The sequence below is a fragment of the Pomacea canaliculata genome, linkage group LG6 (assembly GCF_003073045.1).
Source record: "Pomacea canaliculata isolate SZHN2017 linkage group LG6, ASM307304v1, whole genome shotgun sequence".
NCBI classification, from domain to species: domain Eukaryota; kingdom Metazoa; phylum Mollusca; class Gastropoda; order Architaenioglossa; family Ampullariidae; genus Pomacea; species Pomacea canaliculata.
In genome coordinates this window covers 10378465-10396974 of record NC_037595.1, presented here as the reverse complement: position 1 = coordinate 10396974, position 18510 = coordinate 10378465, and the positions used below count along the sequence as shown (strand labels likewise).

Here is an 18510-nt window from a genome sequence, read left to right as displayed (position 1 = left end):
GAAGAGGGGACTGCAAAAATAGGCTGCAAGATGGGTTGCTTTGAAACATCTGTCGACGATCATATTTGAGAGGTTGCGTCGTTGGTGCCGCGGTGAAGCAGGAAAATGGTGTCACGAGCTCCTTAATTACTGTCAATGTCTGTTACTCTAAGACCACCCATTTCTCTGACTGTTGTGGTCCTGTGTGTACGCGGGTGGTAGGAATGATAAAAGACGTCCATTGATCCTGTCCCATCATCATACCTCCAAGTACAAGTGCACGGTCACTTTTTTAAAACTTGAAAGTGGGATAATATTATTATTTATGTATAATTAAGAGAAAAGGTTGACAACCATTATAGATATAATTATACTGAAGATCAGTAGAAATGTATTATTAACGGTCGTGTTGGCGTACATATTCCTCCTTTTACCCTCTCCCCAAAAAAACCCTTTCATTGCGAGTGTGCGTGATAGCGTGCGATCCTCAGTTCTCTGGGTCCACCTTTAGAATAACATATTGACCACCTGGCCATGCTGCGTCCCACATATATATAGGATCGATTTTAATCATCCAAAGAGGTTCACATTACAGACCTTTAACTGAGCTAAATGATCGTTGATCGAGAATGAGAGGCATAAAGGCATGAAGATCTGCCGATTTTCAGACTATCAACTGTGTTTTCAAGGATTATCTGTATCACCCGCGAGCAGGAACGCGCACGCACACACGTACAGAGGAGGGAGAGAGAGAGAACTACGGCGACAAGCTGTGTAAAATATGGAGACACTCGATGGCAAGTGGAACAACCTGACAAATTCAGACACTTGAAAGACGTGTTTAGCATTAATCTACTTGTATAAATAGTGTGCCGTTGCCCATGTGGCACATGATAAAATCCAACTAGAATACTCCGCGGTCTACTGTTTTGACACTATTCAAGTTTAACTGTAGCAGACGACATGACGACTATAAATGACAACCCAAAATAAATTTATTAGAATGAACCGAAAGAACAACTGATTTAGATTGAATACATTTCTGAAAAAAAGCCTTACCAAAGCCCCCAATTCTTTGCAGTGATGTTATTTTCAATCAACCAGGATAAATCATGCATAGAGGAAAAGTGTATCATCCAACGGAAGTAGTCTGTAGTCGAAACGAGGCTTGAAATTGTTCGCTAGAGGGATCTCTCAATAAGTCCCCACCCAATAGCGGCCATTTTGGAGGACCGGTTCTCGGGCAATACTGTATTTGTAAGCGACAGAGTGGACGTAAGTGAAATATGAAGTCAATACTCATCTCATAAGCAGAAAAATTGTGTAATGTTCAAAGTAAGCTTATTCTGTCGATTGTTTATATGAAATTGTGACTTTTTTCTTAAGTTTATTTCGATCATCTTTAAGTAAGTAAACTTGTCATGAGTGCCACTGCCCGTCATTGAGCCAAGCAAGAAAACCTGAGCACTTGTGCATCAGTTCTTAATTTTTACGACTGGGAATTGTAATTGTTTATGACACTTTAGTTAGAACTGCAGTTTTCGAGCTTAGATTTCATGTCACAGTTCTGTAGTTTATTTCAAAGGCGAGGTTAACGTCGCAATGTGTCGTGGTTCGGGAGCTGCCCTGTAGTGTCAGATCCATGAATCATTCAGACAAGAGGTAACCGCCCCAGTGCAAGTTTTGCATCTGTTAGGAGCCGGCTGTTTTTTTTTTTTCTGGTTGAGACTTGACCAACACTTCTAGTTAATCGAAGGAGAGCACAATTTCAGTGATGCACTTGTTCTAAACAGCACACCAGATTTTCTTTAGAAGAGTTTGTTTTCGACCGGAAAAAAGAAGGCGGTGCCCACGGGCACAACTCGCTTCACAAGAAGTTGTTTTTTTTACTGTACGTGGGCGATAAGCCCTACAAGTTCGCGGAAGCAGAACACTCCCAGCGCATTTCTTTTTTTAATCTCTGATTTCACCCACGGTTAAATTTTCTTCATTTTTAGGCGAGGAGCGCACTAAGCAGGAGGCAGTAAAGGATTATACAAGTTGATTGCTGTCGAGTGGTGCAGCGAAAACCAGCGCCATGCCGAAGCCGGTAGGGTTATAAATTTTATTTTCTCACATATGTTTGGGGTCACATTACTAATATAGTTTAATTACAGACTGTTAAATCACCTGTATTGAAACACCACATTTAAACAGCAGCAAATATATCTTTGAATAATTACTTTGTTAGAAACTATGCAGTATTCCAGCAAAATAAGACAGCTATGTTAATGACTATATATTTGCTGGTACAGTGAAAGATGCAGTTTTTGCACTCCATAAAGGGTCCATAATGACAAAAGTACAGCTGTAAACCAAATTTCCAGCATTTGTACAATGTATCCATATAAGGAAAGGAATTTGTGGACATTGTGAATTCCTCAGCAGTCATATAAGGGAACTGCCATTTTTATCAATAATGATTTATTACAGGATTTTATTTTGATGTATAATTATACACTTTCATCTGTTAACTTTTCAAAAATATGCAATCAAAACATTAAGTAGAAAATGTGTTCAAGGTTACTAAGAGGCATTATTAATGAAAAACCCCATGCCTTATATTCCTTAGCATTAACCGAAATTTTGTTAACATTAAATTATTATTTTATTATAGATTAGTATAATCTTTACAGGTGTTTGTGTTTAATTATTTAGATTATCTTTTTTTTTTAAGAAATTAACAAATTTATGCACAGGGCAGGGGGAAGGAAGGGGGCACACAGTAGTAGTTGCTCATAATGCTGGAGTAACAATTCAAATCTTTTAGTTATATTTTGCAGAAAATAAAAAAGATTTGTATAAATTTCGGTAGCTTTGCTTTTAACTCATAGGGAATGTATACAGAAATGGTTTGTGGTAACTTTAGTGGTCTTGCTTATAAGTTCTAATGATACTTAATATTCACTGTCGTGAAAAATTGAAGGAATAGATCTGCAGACCTTATTCACAGTCTTCATTGTGTTCAACATTATAACCTGTGCTAAAGCTTTACCCATATTCATTGAGATACTAGCATAATACTTTTTTGTGACTTTCTGAAGAGGATATATTTGCTTCAGTTATTCTGTCCTTCAGTCTTCCATCCAATATTCTTCCTTCCTTTCAGCCTATCATCTAATATTCATGAAACAAAAAAATTTATCTTCATTTGCACTTCAATAATGATATAATTTGGACTTGTTCAGAATCCATTAAACATTGAATTGTCTACAAATAAAGTATTCCTGAACTTGAAATGTAATTGGAAAATATTATCAACTAAAAAGAAGAAAAAACAGATTGTTTCAAACTGGTGACTTTTCTTATGCCAGTGCTTTAATGTTTTTTATTTTGTTAACTTACTACTGGAACACCTTAGTTGCCAGGCATGTGGATGTACTGATGTAGAGTGGGCGGCAAATGTTGGCAAATAAAATTGTACCTTATCAGCACTATGTGCAAGTGCTTGCCTATGTGATGAGGTGGGGAGGAGAGACCAGCCAGCCCAGACATAGGGGTGGATGGTGAAAGGAGTGGGGGAGTAAAGATGGTGAGAAGTTGCCTTGCACATGTGGTTTGTGCCCAAATGAGTCATAGATGGCAGCAGGGAGAACTGTTTCTGTTTATCCATGGGTTGTGGACATGGGTTATGTCAACAAACAGCAGTGCTTGATGACATGAATTGAAACTTTTCTGATGATGTATTCACTTTGCACTTAAAAGTTTTGGGGAATGGCCAGAAATAGAAAAGACTGTCACCAGATGGGATGCCATAGTTGTGCTAATAGTGATCCACTGTACCCAACTAAAGTTTAAGTATCAGGATCAGTTCATGTTTTGCATTTCTCTAAACCAGCCATGGGAATATCTTATGCAATTATGTAAAGTATTGTGCTTTAAAAATGAATGTTGTTTTCCATGTTGGATTTGTTGAAAGGTATTTTGACTTGAAAATTGGTGATTCACTTGATCATTCATGCTTTTTCAAAGAAAAGGGTAGAAGTTTGAGATAAATGTTAGAAAGGAAGTTTTTTTTAATTTAAAAATGTGACATTGTGGGTAATTGTGATTAAAGAGAAGGTAAGTGATGTATCTCGAGACATGTCTGCTCTATACTGTATGCTTAACATATGACTCGGTTGAAAAAGCTGGTAGATAAACAAGAAACTCTGAACTGTTAAGTTTAAAAAAAAATTTCTACAAGCTAGTATTATGATCTCAATTTTCATACTTCTGCATATTGGAAAAGTATTGAGCAGAGGATGTCTTAATCATAACTGTTTACTATTCTGATTTCTCTTCTTGGTTAAAGTGACAATCCTTGAGGATGCTTTGCAATAAAAATGTAGGCATCTTCTCACAAACTTCCTGTGAATAAAATGCTTAGTCTTTAAAAAGAAGGAAGATTATTGGCCTTGAAAGAAGATAAAGTAGTAATTAAAATTAAGTGGTAAAATTTGTAATATTATTTGTACTGAATTACTAGTGTGGTGCTGAGTTTCATTTTACTTGATTTTTGCCATTTACATAATAGCTGTAGTCCATCCTGACCACAGATTATTTTAAAACTGCTTAGTTTAAGGAAAGGTTTAAAAAAAAGGCTACTGAGAAATCTATAGCAAAAATTACCCATGGATTATGTTCTTATCTGGATATAATTTAGGTCCTGTCAATAAATATGGCAAGGAAATCTAACTAAATTACAGTGTATGAGGTAGCAGTAATAATTCTTTGTAGTTTCAGCATTTTCTTCTGTGAAAGCATTCAAAGGTGGTATTTCATAGTTACATTATTTTGTTCTTTCTCAGTTAGAATGTCTTCTAATGGTTTTATTAAGATTTGGATATAGCATTAAGCTCTCAGGTTTGTTAAATGCAAACACGAATTAACAAATGTTTTAGAAGCAGGTGTTAATGAAGAACGAGAACCACTAATGACATTCTCAAAATATGACTTATACATAAATAAAATGTTTAGGTGAGACTATAAGGCTAGATATTTTGAAATTAAGCATGGTTTGGGTTGCACTCTGCAAACAGAAAAAAACAATTTAATAGAAATCGTAATACTTGCTGAAAGCTTATCGCAAACATGGTTTTCTACTGTCTTGTGTCCTTGTAGTAATTTAGGATTTACCGCAAGACTTGTGCTTAATCAGCATTTTGCTAATTTTGTTTGTTTGTTTTAACTTCTTGCGTAAGAATTGTATTTACTATAACGTGGCACTCAGTTTCCTCATCATCATTAAATAATAATAAATGCAAAATTTGTAAAGCGCATGCTCACACTCCTAAGAAGCATGCTCTTAGTGCTTAAACAAAAATGAAGCATGGACAGCATACGAGGGGAAAAAAAACAAACAAGTAAGATATGAACTGTAAAAAAAATAAACAACCATACTAAACGAAGAATAAAATCAAATGCAGAAAGCACAATGAGGAACCAAATAACAAAAACAAGAGCTGAGAGTAACATATTGCAAAAGGAAGGGTGTGCAAAAGGACTAACATTATGGGAAAGGTTGTTAGGAGTAATGTTTACAGAAGAGGTGTGTTTTCAGTGCACATCTAAGGATTCAATTGTGGGTAGGTGGCGGATATTGAAAGGGAAAGAGTTCCATTGTTTCACTGCACAATAACCAAAAATCCTTTGGTCATATGTTGTAAATCCCCTCATTAAGTTCACGAATCATACCATTTAAAATTTTAAGACTATTCATTCTACTGCTTTTGTGTATATGTTTATAGCAGATGTTAAATTTGAAAGGTACCTGGATAGTAGAGCCTATGTTTTTCTGTGACAGGTCAATGTACGCGTTACCACCATGGACGCGGAACTGGAGTTTGCTATCCAGCCCAACACTACTGGAAAACAGCTTTTTGATCAGGTGAGTGAAATTGCTGTCATAATGATACTTATTTGTTCGTCCGAATCCATGTGTATTCTTTGTATTTCAGCATGTTGGACATCTGTTTAGTGCTAGTTTAACATACAACTCCATGAAAAGGAAAAGTGAAAAAGAGACATCTAAGTTGTCAGTGTTAATCATTTATCATAAGACATGCAAGTCTTCTGCTTTGTGTTAAGTGGTATGCACAGATTATATCAAATAATTGATGTTAATAATTTCATGTTTTATCATCATTCTTCATAAGAAATTCAAGTATTCAGAAAAATAATATAGGTTGAAATGTATTTATGCAGCATTTATTCCTTATTTAAATTGTTTTTACTTAGGTTGTAAAGACCATTGGTCTTCGAGAAATCTGGTTCTTTGGGCTGCAGTATTTGGATAGCAAAGGTTACTCTACTTGGTTGAAGCTCAACAAAAAGGTGAATTTTGTATTTTTGTAGCATAAATCTTTTGGTTAATGTTTCTTAACTCCTTTTCTTGTCCCATGTATCCTTTTAATTATGATCTAATCATCATAGACATCTCTTCAGTATTGGACATTTGTGAAAGTAGCTGTGTTTCATGTAATTTTTGTGGTGCAATGAATATTTTATGAAGTTCTTTGCAACTGAAATTTAGCCATGTACACAGTTGACTATTAAAAAGATGTTATGACTCAATCATAGGTTCTGAGCCAAGATGTGAGAAAAGAGACACCATTGCAGTTCAAGTTTCGAGCCAAGTTTTATCCTGAAGATGTCTCTGAAGAGCTCATTCAGGAAATTACACAGGTATTGTTGAAGGGGGGAAAATATGTGTGTGTACAGATTATTTTTTAGGCTAATGTTGCCATTTTTAATAGATGGCAACTAAAATGGTTTGTGCATAGTGTGTTTTTAAGTTTAAAAAAATTTAAATATCTGCCAATGTTTAGTTGTTGTGTTTTTTTATAATTTTTTTTGTTTCTTTTTTATTTTTAATAGTAAGAAACAAAATGCCTTACTAATAATTTTCACCCATTTACTCTCCCAGAGGTTTTAGTGTGATTAATATTGGTGGTGTTTTATTTGTGTCTGGTATTCTGATCCTCTAATAAAGATTTACATCAGATCATTTATTGACAGTTCTTTCACTGCAACAAGATTTCATAACTTTTATAAACCTTACCACAGCTTCCAGAATTTGCTTAGCTTGTCTTAGACTTAAAAGTGTGAAACATTTATTTCAGCGCATGTTCTTCTTGCAAGTGAAGGATGGTATTCTCAGTGATGAAATCTATTGCCCTCCTGAGACAGCTGTCCTGTTGGCATCATATGCATGTCAGGCCAAATATGGTGATTACAGTACTGACCATAATCTTACTAGTGACAGACTTCTTCCACAGCGGTAAGTCATCTCATTGCTTCTGATTTTCATTTATTATAAAATGTGTTCCGTCCTTGCAATTTATAATGTCAAAGGATATTTTCACCCCTGTTGCAAGTTCTTTAATGTGATCATTAGAGGGTGGGGTTTTTTTTTAACATGCATTCATAAATGATATTAATGAACACAATTATATGGCAATCATTGCATTTGATGTCTTTACCTGTTTAAGATCCTTTTGAAGGAACTGATTATCTCAGGTTCTTTGCCTTTGCCAGATGACATTGAGTGTCACATGTATTGGTAGATAGGCAAATGGGTAGATGGGACCATGCATGTGTGCATCCAAGTGTATGTATATGCATGCATGTGTAAATTTAAATATTGTGTGATCACTGTGGTGTATTTGGGGATTAAGGCTATCTCATCTGGAGACTGCTTTCTGTTTGCAAACTGGTGCATAATTGAGTACATTCTGTCTCATCGTCCCAGATGCTTTATGCAATAATCTTTCCTTGTCTTAACAGAAAGATTCCTAACTGCTCTAATTATTATAGTGTGCATATGCTGTATGACTTGTATTGAAGGGTTAAAAATTTTGTCTGTACAGTGTGTACGATCAACACAAGTTGTCAAAAGACCAATGGGAGGAGCGCATTAAGAGCTGGTGGGGAGAGCACAAGGCCATGATGAGGTAAAAGTCTTGATGGTCTTCATGTTATAGATGCCACCCCACTGTTACTTCTCCACTTCCTCCTTTCCTCTTTCCCCCAACCTAAATTAGGAGGATTCCAAAATGTGGATTGAATGTTGATAGTAGAAGAAGTCTGCAAAAATTTTAGTTTCATTCCTGGTGGCTGCATGACAATGTCAAAAAGAATATTTTATGGATTTTATAATATTTCAGAGATGATGCCATGATGGAGTACCTGAAGATTGCACAGGACTTGGAGATGTATGGTGTTAATTACTTTGATATTAAGAACAAAAGAGGAACAGACCTTCTTCTAGGTGTGGATGCACTTGGTCTAAATGTCTATGAAAAAGATGACAGGTAAGAAGTTACAAATTTGTGTTGTTATTCCCCTTACAGTGTTCACAATTTGTAAAATACCTTCTTTAAGTGAACTGAATCATGTTTTGGTAAAACACATTCTACAGAAGTTTACTTTGAAAAAAAAGTGCTTTTGCCAAACTGCATAAATTATATTACTAAGCAATCCTTGGCTAAAATGTTTGAAATCAATGTGCTTTATTCCTGAGGCAAATGATCAGTTTTGCATTGGAAAGAATGCCCTAAACCTGGTAGATATACATGTAAAATTGTTATTTTCATCATTTGACTGACATTGTGAGAGAAGACAGAATATTAATTCAGTTGTTACTGAGTCACAACATATTGATACTATTCTAATCTTTTTAATTTTTTTACTTGAGAATGATTGTATAAGAAAATAAGCATCTATATATATTGACAAGTGAGATCAGTTGTTAATAGAGTGACTTCCTTTGAAATCTATTTCCTGTTGAAGAAAAATGCTGCAAAAAAGAAACAAGCATCTGTAATTTGTAGTTTTTGATGCAAATATATAGTTTGGTGATGAAAATGTTGTACAGATGTTAATAATTACTTTTCATCTAAACATAATCACTTAAAACTTTGTAAATGATGCTATTCTCAGTTGTAATGTGATGAAAGAGTTTAATAGTGTGGTATCAAAGCAAATCAAAGAGTTACTTTTAAGTTACTTTGTTAAGATAAAGCAGGAATTTTGTTCTTGAATTATTCTTTAAAAAGACTGATAAATTGGTGATATTTGTAATGTTGGAATTATTTTTAAGATAAAGTGAGCCATCAGAATTGAGTTAACATTGTCAGAGAAAAATGTAAAATCAAGCTACCCAAAAATTTAATGCTGAAAGTGTTTGAAGTATTAATGTAGAATAATAAAGAACCCGAAAACATCATTGGAACTTTTCCTGCCATAACAGGTTGACACCCAAAATCGGTTTTCCCTGGAGTGAGATCAGAAACATATCATTTAATGATAAGAAGTTCGTTATCAAGCCCATTGACAAGAAGGCTCCTGTGAGTATTGTGTTATCCATATTTAATTTGCATGCATAATGTCTAACACCATGTGGTATCTTAAGGATAATTATTGAGCTATCAGAAATTAAGCAGTAGTTGTAATGACCATCTTGCACCATCACCTTTTTTGCAACTTCAGTGTTTTCTTGTTAGGACTTTGTGTTTTATGCTCCTCGTCTGAGAATCAACAAACGTATCCTGGCACTTTGCATGGGCAACCATGAACTCTACATGAGGCGTCGCAAGCCAGACACCATTGAAGTTCAGCAGATGAAGGCCCAGGCTCGTGAAGAGAAACTGGCTAAGCAGCAAGAAAGGTACATTATTAGTGGTAACAACAGTAAAATCTGCCCTTTTACTTAGTTTTAATCTTCAGTGCAGACTGATAAAATATTTTAGTGTATAAATGACTTCTGTTAATAACATTTATTTTTATGAATGGGTCGGGTTCTAAACTTAGAGTTAAATATATTTTTGTTTAGCAGAATTTGAAAATTAATATCAAGTCTGATTTGGTTCTTAGGGCGCAGCTGGAAAGAATGCGCCATGAGGCACTGGAGTCTGAGCGGATACGAAAGGAGCTAGAAGACAAGCTGCGTAGAATGCAGGAAGAGCAGGAGCGCACAAGCAGAGGTAACTGACAAGAAAACTAGAAAAGTAGAATGAAAATCAGATCAGCCAATTATTTATATTGCTTAATACCATTGTTCCTTGACATACATGTTTAAACTCAAATTTTGACGATATTGATTCCAAACTTGTAATTTGACTTTAAGATCTTCTAAGTGCATGGAAAGCAGAATAAGGTTAAATTTTGTGCTAACTGTAGTGGATTTGTTTTTAAATCTGTAGTCTACCTCTTTCCTATTGGCTAGATGATAATTGATTTTGACTGACTTAAACTTTTGTATTTACTATCTTGGTTCATTGTGATCTTTTACATCAGATGTAATCTTCTTACATGTCAACATTCTCTTTTCACCTATGGCTTTTTTGCTTCAGACATGCATGAGCTTCAAGCACGTATTAGAGAAAAGGATGAGCGCATGGCTGAACTGATGACTTTACGTGAAGAGTTGGAAGCAGAAAGGAGACGAGCAGAGGAACTGCGTCTTGAGATGGAACGCTCTCATGAGATGGAGCAGTCAGAAAGGCAGCGCTTGGTATGTAGGCTGGCAGCTCAGTTTGTTAACAGGGAAAATTACAGACCTTTTTTAAATTACAATAATTGTTGGTGTCATTGCATTTGTGATTCCCCCCCCCTCCCTCCACATTCAAAGTTATGCAGGAAACGTCCTTTATAATTCTGACCTCCAGGGAGTTTTTAAAAAGGACACACAATGTGCAATACACTACCAAAGATTATTCTAGACAGTGGCTTTGTGGGATTCCAACAAAACTTTCACCGAGGAGCAAAGAATTTTATTAAGCTTGACCCTGCATCAGCATAAATACTGTAGCAGCACTTCAACACAGATTATTGCTGTTACTTGCATTACAGATCTACTACCTGAAATTTAGTGGTCTGTAAAGTAGATAAGGAACAGAACATGTAAAAGATAATATGAGATTATTTACAGAGCAAGATTGTGATGGGTTCAGATTGATTAGATTTTAATTTATTTTTTTTTTTTTGAAGGGAAAATCATCATAATTTGTTGTTCCGACTTAGATATATCAGTATACTGCTTTTGCTAAAGCCACACAAGAAAACTGAAAAGCAGACTGCGCTGCTTTGCAGATTTTGTCATCAGCATAATCTTGACCATCAAAGTTAAATAAGACTATCTCTTGGGGAGGAATATCTTTAGACCTAGTATAGGACATAGCACAGTGTTTTAACTGCACAATGGATGTTATTTCCATAGGCTGTAGAACTTGAAACAGCTCAGAAGTCACTTCAGGAGAAGCTGGTAGACATTGAAGTCAAAGAGAGTCATGTATCAGAGCTTCACTCAGAACTTGAAGCAGCTCGACGTGAAGCAGAAATGAAGGAGCAAGAATTGTCCAGGGTGCAGATTGAAAAATCTTTGCGTGAACAGGAGCTGACTGAAAAACTGGAGGCTCAACTTCACATTCGCTCGGAGATCAATGCCGCTCATGATGAGAATGACGAGAATGAAGATGAGTGCCAGCAGAGTGAATATGGTAAGAATTCTGTGTACTCTTAATGCAGACTTTAAAATTTTTATTAAGAGTTGTCAATTTCTTCTTTTCCAATTTGTAATCTGTTAAAATTTCCTGTGTTATGATAGTACAAATCTGCTGAATTAGTCTTCTGCATATTTATATAGTTTTTTTGTAATGTTGACTTTGTTCTCATTTGTTTAATACAGTCATTATTTATATCATGTGAGGTTTGACTGTGAACATATTACATGATATGAATTCTTTATTTCTGCAGCGGCTGATCTTCAGGTGGAAGAGAATGCTGCTTCTTTGCCCAGACCAGAAGAATCACGCATAACTGAAACTGAGAAAAACAAGCGTCTTCAGTCTCAGCTGGAGGTAAGCAGCAATTTTCACAAAGGATGGAAGAGCAGTTGTCAGGCAAAAGCCAAATTGGAATGTAAATCAGTGTGGTAATTGATGATTACTCCAATTTATAGATGCATGCAAGGATTTACGCATATAGATCTATATTAATATGCACATAATCCCCGCTACCACCATCACCATTATCTCATGCAGAGTGAAGTGGGAGTGGTGTCAGAAATTTGTTTTACATGAGCTTCTGCTTGTCTGAGCAATTCAGTACAGATAAAATGTTCTGACAGATGCTGAAGGCTGACCTGGCAGTGGAACGACTGGCCACCGTCGTCACCAAGAATGACGAACTTCACGAAGAGAATGTGCGACAGGGAAGGGACAAGTACAAGACTCTGAGACAGATCAGACAGGGCAACACTAAGCGTCGTGTTGATGAGTTTGAAGCATTGTGAGATTGTTAACTATGTTATGCCTTTCTGCTCATTGCTGTCCACAGTGGTAAGATGGGACATACGGCTTATCTACTTGAATGCTGAAGCAAAGACACAACTGACTTCTAGATAATTTCCGTGCAGAAGATTTGGACTTTTTGCTGATTTTTGCCACTAAAAAGTTAAGAAACGAAATGGACTGGGTTATAGTATGTCCAGGACTTCTTTATGCATTTGCACCACTGACTGTCCACAGAGATATGATGCTTTAAAAGCCTACAGCAGGACCATTGCCTTCTAAATAGGTTATCTGCTATCCCCACCTTAACCTTTGCTGCTGGAACCTAAGCACAAAAATCAGAAAGGGTTAGTTGAGTGCATGTGTTTTATTTCTTATGGCTCAGTTGCAGAATCCATTGGCATAAGCAAAGCAAAGGGTTGTAATTTCCTTCATAAATTTAAAATGTGAATATGTGGAATCTGATTGCTCTTTGCTTGATGGCCAGCAGTCCCCCAATTGTAGGGTTCAAAAGACTTCTTCCAGACCTGAGTCATAGTGTGCATCTGCTTCTTAGACCTGGACTTGTAAATCTGTTGGATAAACACTACTCAAGCTTATTTCTCAACAGTCGGTTACCCTTCTGTACGTTGGCCCTTTTTATTTTTTTTTTTTTTTAAGAAGCCATTTATACTTTGTCTAGTTTGTTTTCTGCCTCAGCTATTGCCACAATCGTGGATTGTAGGAGGGCTACCTTACTGTTCCACTGTGTCATCTATATTAAGTGTATCATCTACCCCCATCCTAAAAAAAAAATTATGTATGTTTTAATTTTCTAGTTTAAAATAAAATTAAGTCCTCCATGCATAGGGTTATGTCTCCGAATTATGCATGACCATGCCAATGAATGTTCTGAAAAGCTCCTATATTTTCTTCTTTTTTTTTCGGTGTGCCAGCAGGGTTTTGCCTCTATTACCTAAAACAGCCCATCCTATCTTAAATAAAACTTTCTGGAACAGTTTTGATCCCTTACTAGATTTCAGGAAATATGTTGACATCGTACACATACTGATCCTCTACCCTGATTGCTTAGGCCTTTTATCAGTATTGTTGCACGTTGACACTTGAGCAGTTCTTGCTGCTTCTGACAATTAAGCATTTGTGCTTTTTTAATAAACCCAGATGGACATAACTTGTTTAAAATAAATTTACTCCTTGCATTATCCTAAAAAAAAAAGAAGAAAACATTTAATTTGTGCCAAAATTATTTTTAAAAGCACGTTTTAAGTTTACTTTAAAACAAGTAAAGCTGTGTATTCTCAGAAGAATGTGAAAGGATCCTTGCAGCCCAACAGACTGCAAGGAGAGGAAAATTGAGAATGAGTTAGAAACAAAGCATACTTATGAAAAATGTTGGCTTTTTCACAGTTTCTTGTCTTGCTATAATTCCTTCAGAAGAAGACTCCTCTTTTTATGTTTAATGGTCATAAAGCTTTTCTGTCCAAACTATGTTGGAACAAATGTTATCAGGAGACAGGCAGATGCATTTATTATAACTGTCATTACCTGCTAACTAAAATTAGACTTCATTGGAATTATAAAATATGATACACTTATCAGTGTGGACTATGCAATGTTTTACACCCGCTTGATATGTTTATAGTTAAGTGTACCATAATAGGTCAGACACTCTTATTTGGGGAACAGAATTCCTAAACTGGGGACCATCTTAAAAAAAAGTTCTTTAACGCATTATTTGATAGTAGTAAACTGGGTATCTCTTGCATAAAATCTGCTGGCACAAATCCCAGCAATTGTAATGATCAAATATGTTTTTATTTGCTTTTTGCTAATCAGTCTCCATCATTGGAAATTATTAAGCTTTCTCTCATCTACAGTTCACAATGTTAAAGAGTGCTTGATTCAATTTTAGTCCATTCTAACTTCAGGGAAAATTTCTTTTATCGCCTTTCACTTTCCCCATCATTTCATTTTGCCACAAACCTTCCCGCTAGTCTTAAATGAATGCACACGTTACATGATAGGGAACTGCTTTCCTCCCCAAGACTAAAGATTAAATATTTGTACTGAACTGTGGTGCTGCGTGGGCTTGGTTCATACTGTGAGTGAATCTTTGATGGTTTGAATGGGTCAGTGTTCTTGTCAGATCTATGTGGTTCTTGTAAATTATTTACCATTTACACTTTGATTTGGATAACTGTTCTGTTTCCGATAAAAAGAATGGATGTAAGAGCGCACTTTTAAAAATTGATAATCAGAATGGGAAATATTATTTCTCTGTAGCAGAAGATGGGCATTGTATTTGGGAATACTTAAGTTTGCAAATGTAGTGCAGAAAGAAAATGGTCACCTTAAAGCTTGCTGACATGCCAGAAAATGTAACTTGAAGTACACTGGAATGATAGTTTATAAATATTATCCACTAGTTTTTTTTTGTTTTTTGCGATCTTGGTTCTGTTTTAGTATACCAGAAAAGTGCTGAAAGCAGGTACATAAAACTAGTTGACTCCAGTTTGGGGTAGGGTTATGCTTTCAATGTATATGTAGATAATTTTTTTATGCATGTTTTCCAAATTTATGCATTGTCCTAATCTCGCTGCTGCTTTCAACCATGATTCTAAACATGCTGACACTTGCTTAAGATTAATCAGTTGAGTTTTTCACAAAGCAGCAATGATGCCCCTTTGTTCATAATGAGAGTACATTACTTAACCTGTACATGCTTTCTTCCTTGATCACCCTTGCAATTACTTCAGCAGTACCTTTCTCCCCACCCTAGGACAATAGCTGGTCAAAATTTCATGAGAGCAAATTCGTAAAGCGACATGAAGAGACAAGGCTCATATAATTGATAGCCAAATTGGTTGATGTGGCAAAAAAGAATGCAAGATTCAGTTTATGGGCAGATTTCAGTACTTTTGAATTTGTACATAAAGTATATATACACACACATACAAAATATATAAATATATATGTATATGGTAAAGATGAGATTATGTGCGGTTTTAGTGGATACAGTGAAAGTGTGTTGGTGAGAAGAGCTGCCATCATAGCAGAGGTGCCTACCAGTCACAGGTTCACTGTTAACACTTAAGTTTTTAGTTTGGTTTTTTTTTTTTTTTAACATTTCTCTGTACGTCTTGCAGATTTTCATAATTATGTTAACCACATGATTGGCAATAAACAGTTTTTAACAATAGGTGAGTTTGGTAATTTTTGTTTTGGCTGCAGCAATATTTCTTAGGGAGTCAGAAGAGCCCATAATATCTACATTTTATGAATGGGAGAAAACGGGAAGTTACAGAGAAAGTAAAGATAACTTAGGCATTGGTGCATGTTTGGTGAAACCATGCTATCAGCGAAGCAAACAGTAAATCATAACTCATAAACAAAGGCATTTGTGTTGTGAATATAATAAATAATTTTTATGATGGTCAAGTTGTTTTTACAATTAAATAGACAATTGAATTTATCGCCTATTGCCTTAGTGTTACAGTCTACATTCACTGGAAAATGGTTTTTCAATTACCTAAATTTTATTAAAAGAAGATAATCATGGGAAGTATTTTTAATTAGGACTCTAGTAAAAAAAAACTACTTTTAAGCATTCTATAATTTGAACATATTCGTTTGGAATCTGATTAGGTGGCACTGCTTTTTGTTTTCTTTGTGGTAGTTGAATAATATTTTCTTCTTCCTTTTCAATGGTAAATGCATTATGTACTCAATGAACACAAATGACCTGTTCATTACATCAATATATCATATAATAATAAACTCCACAATGACGCTTTACCATCAAAGGCAGGCTCTAAGCACTACAAAGAAGAAAATATCTCTGGTCTCAAAAGCAAATAGATTTGTAAACCCTGTTAGTGTAGCAATACTCATGTTGAAAATAGGATAAACACCATCAAAATATATATGGCTTCTACATTCTTGTTGAACCTTTGTAGCTAAGGCACAGAAATGAAGACACATCCCAGAAGTTTGTTCCAAGTTAGCAGTTGCACAGATGCCCTGCACACAAGGATTGAGAACCACATACATCCTCACAGAAACTTGCATGCATCAGGCTTTAGAGCAGGGGTGGGCAAAATACCCCCCTTCAGATGTCTTTGGACCGGCTCATCTGTCAAAATGTGAAGTGCATTTTGTTGTTTTTTTAAATTCAGCCTAGGTTAATTTGATAAAAATTTAGTTTCAAATACAACAGCGTTAAAATATAAATCAGCAGTCCGTAACATTCTAACAAAGACAACAAATAATACAGCTGTTATGTCTGATGTTAGAAAGTATCAGTGGGGCTGGGGAAGGGCTGCCTTCAAAGGAAAGGCTTGTTTAAAATTTTTTTTTCAAACAGTTTTACATAATAATTCAGTGAGTGCCATTGTACATGAGTACAATGTACTCATGTCATCTATTCCATTATCACTAAGTTGTTTAGTCACCTGGCTTGGGATTTAGGTAATTTACTGGCCTGCCACATAGCTTAGAATTTTGAGGCTGACCCGCAAAGAGAAAACTTTGCCTGCCCTGCATTAGAGGCATCCCTAACCCTAATGTACCAACATTACCCTCTACAATGATGGAAAAGTTAAAAGTGTCAGTGAAGGAGGCTTATAATCCTGTAAAGTCAAAAACCAAAGCAAGATGGCAAAATGAAGAACTGAACACAGACACCATTAGTGGATGAAAGAAAAATCTTAAGGTAACAGTTGCACTGTACCCCTGGAAACCAGATGCAAGAGATTGATAAGTTATGTATAATGTTGTGTCAGCGACAGAAATTATATATCACCACAAGAAAGTGATATTGCTTAAGTAAAAGGGTAGTCATAACATTACTTAACAGTAAATCAAAGTGAGAGAGAGACCAGAGAAATTAAAATAGTTTTAAACAAGCAATACTACCGCAGGTATTTATATAGCGCTTCATCTCCAGAGCTAGGCTCAAAGTGCTTTTACATACGGGCTCAAGAGCACACACTTTTCAGGGAAGCAATCAAATGCAACAAACACACAGTAAAACAACAACAGGAAAATGAAGTATGAAAAGGAGGTGGGGAGAAACAGCAAATAGCCATAGAAAAAAAGTATATTTACAAATAATGTGACCCATGACATAAAAATCAAGTGATGGGTAATTCATGGCACTCAATTGTAAACTGACTACATAAGTACCTATCAGGGCCATTAAGAGCCAGCACAGGCCCTAGGACAAACGACTTCTCCGAGCCCCTTGTAATTGTAATCTATTTTCCTAATATATGATGTGTTTACGATTCAATTGTCAATATCTACATTTCATTCAGTGACATAATATAGACTGCAAACATTAGGACAAGTGCACTAGGATCTACATCCCTACTTGAACACAAGTTGTTTACATGTGAGTGGTTAGTAAATGAGGAAAAATGACGGTAATGGATCAAACTTGTAGCACCCTGCGTCATAGAAAAAAATCCCCAAATTGTGAAATGTTACATCAACCTTTCTTTAAAAGAAAAGGAAACGAAGGAAAAAAATACACTGACCACAGGATTAACTTGGAGTTTATTTAAATATATGTATTTAAAGCATGAACTAGCAGCATAACTATATACGTTAAACTGAGTATGGTAATGGGTGTATGTGTGCAGAAGTAGAGACGAGTTTCTTCATAAGTCGGGGTTTAGGTTGGTAATTTATCTGGCACAGATCACGAACAAGACTGCATGATTGCACCACATAAAGATACAATTAATGCCATGCCCCAAAAAGACTTGGCAAATATATCTGACGGTCTTCTGCCAATTTTGTAAATATGTATGTGTGAGAGAGAGACTTTAATTACCACTATGAAACATGTACGGGCGTCTAAACATGCGACAAGTTTGGGGAGCGAATGGCTCCCGAAACAGTAAGTGCACAGACTATATATAGAGAGATATGGATCGGCACGTTTGGAGAAAGTAATGGCCGTTCTTAAATGATTTTGTCCATCTTGGTTAAACGTGTGTACCTACTTGTCCAGTAATAGAGAGGCATGCACCCCTCTCACAAAAGCTGGAGCTGAAATAAGAGATGACTTAACATGTACGATCCTAGGGTCGCCTTTACCCATTTTTTTAAATCGACAAATGACCAGCTGCACCAGATAAAGCAGTCTGGCATGCTCGAACTATAAATATAATACATTGCGTGTGCAAATTCGAATCCTTGTGGGTGACCCTGCGTA

The 18510-nt window shown here is 35.8% G+C and overlaps 1 protein-coding gene across 2 annotated transcripts; it reads left to right on the top strand.

The window, feature by feature from the left end:
* The first annotated feature begins 1103 nt into the window (after positions 1-1103).
* On the top strand, positions 1104-15487 carry LOC112567342 (radixin-like). Of its 2 annotated transcripts, none has more exons than XM_025244015.1 (15): positions 1104-1254; positions 1977-2068; positions 5804-5887; positions 6238-6333; positions 6580-6684; positions 7122-7279; positions 7869-7952; positions 8166-8312; positions 9251-9347; positions 9504-9667; positions 9874-9983; positions 10353-10513; positions 11219-11498; positions 11755-11858; positions 12128-15487. In XM_025244015.1, the coding sequence occupies exons 2-15, from the start codon at positions 2057-2059 to the stop codon at positions 12290-12292; spliced, it is 1767 nt and encodes a 588-aa protein (XP_025099800.1). In that variant the 5' UTR covers positions 1104-1254; positions 1977-2056; the 3' UTR covers positions 12293-15487. The 2 variants fall into 2 exon arrangements, with proteins under 2 accessions (XP_025099800.1, XP_025099801.1); XM_025244016.1 differs by having other exon boundaries at positions 1203-1314.
* The last annotated feature ends 3023 nt before the right edge of the window (positions 15488-18510 follow it).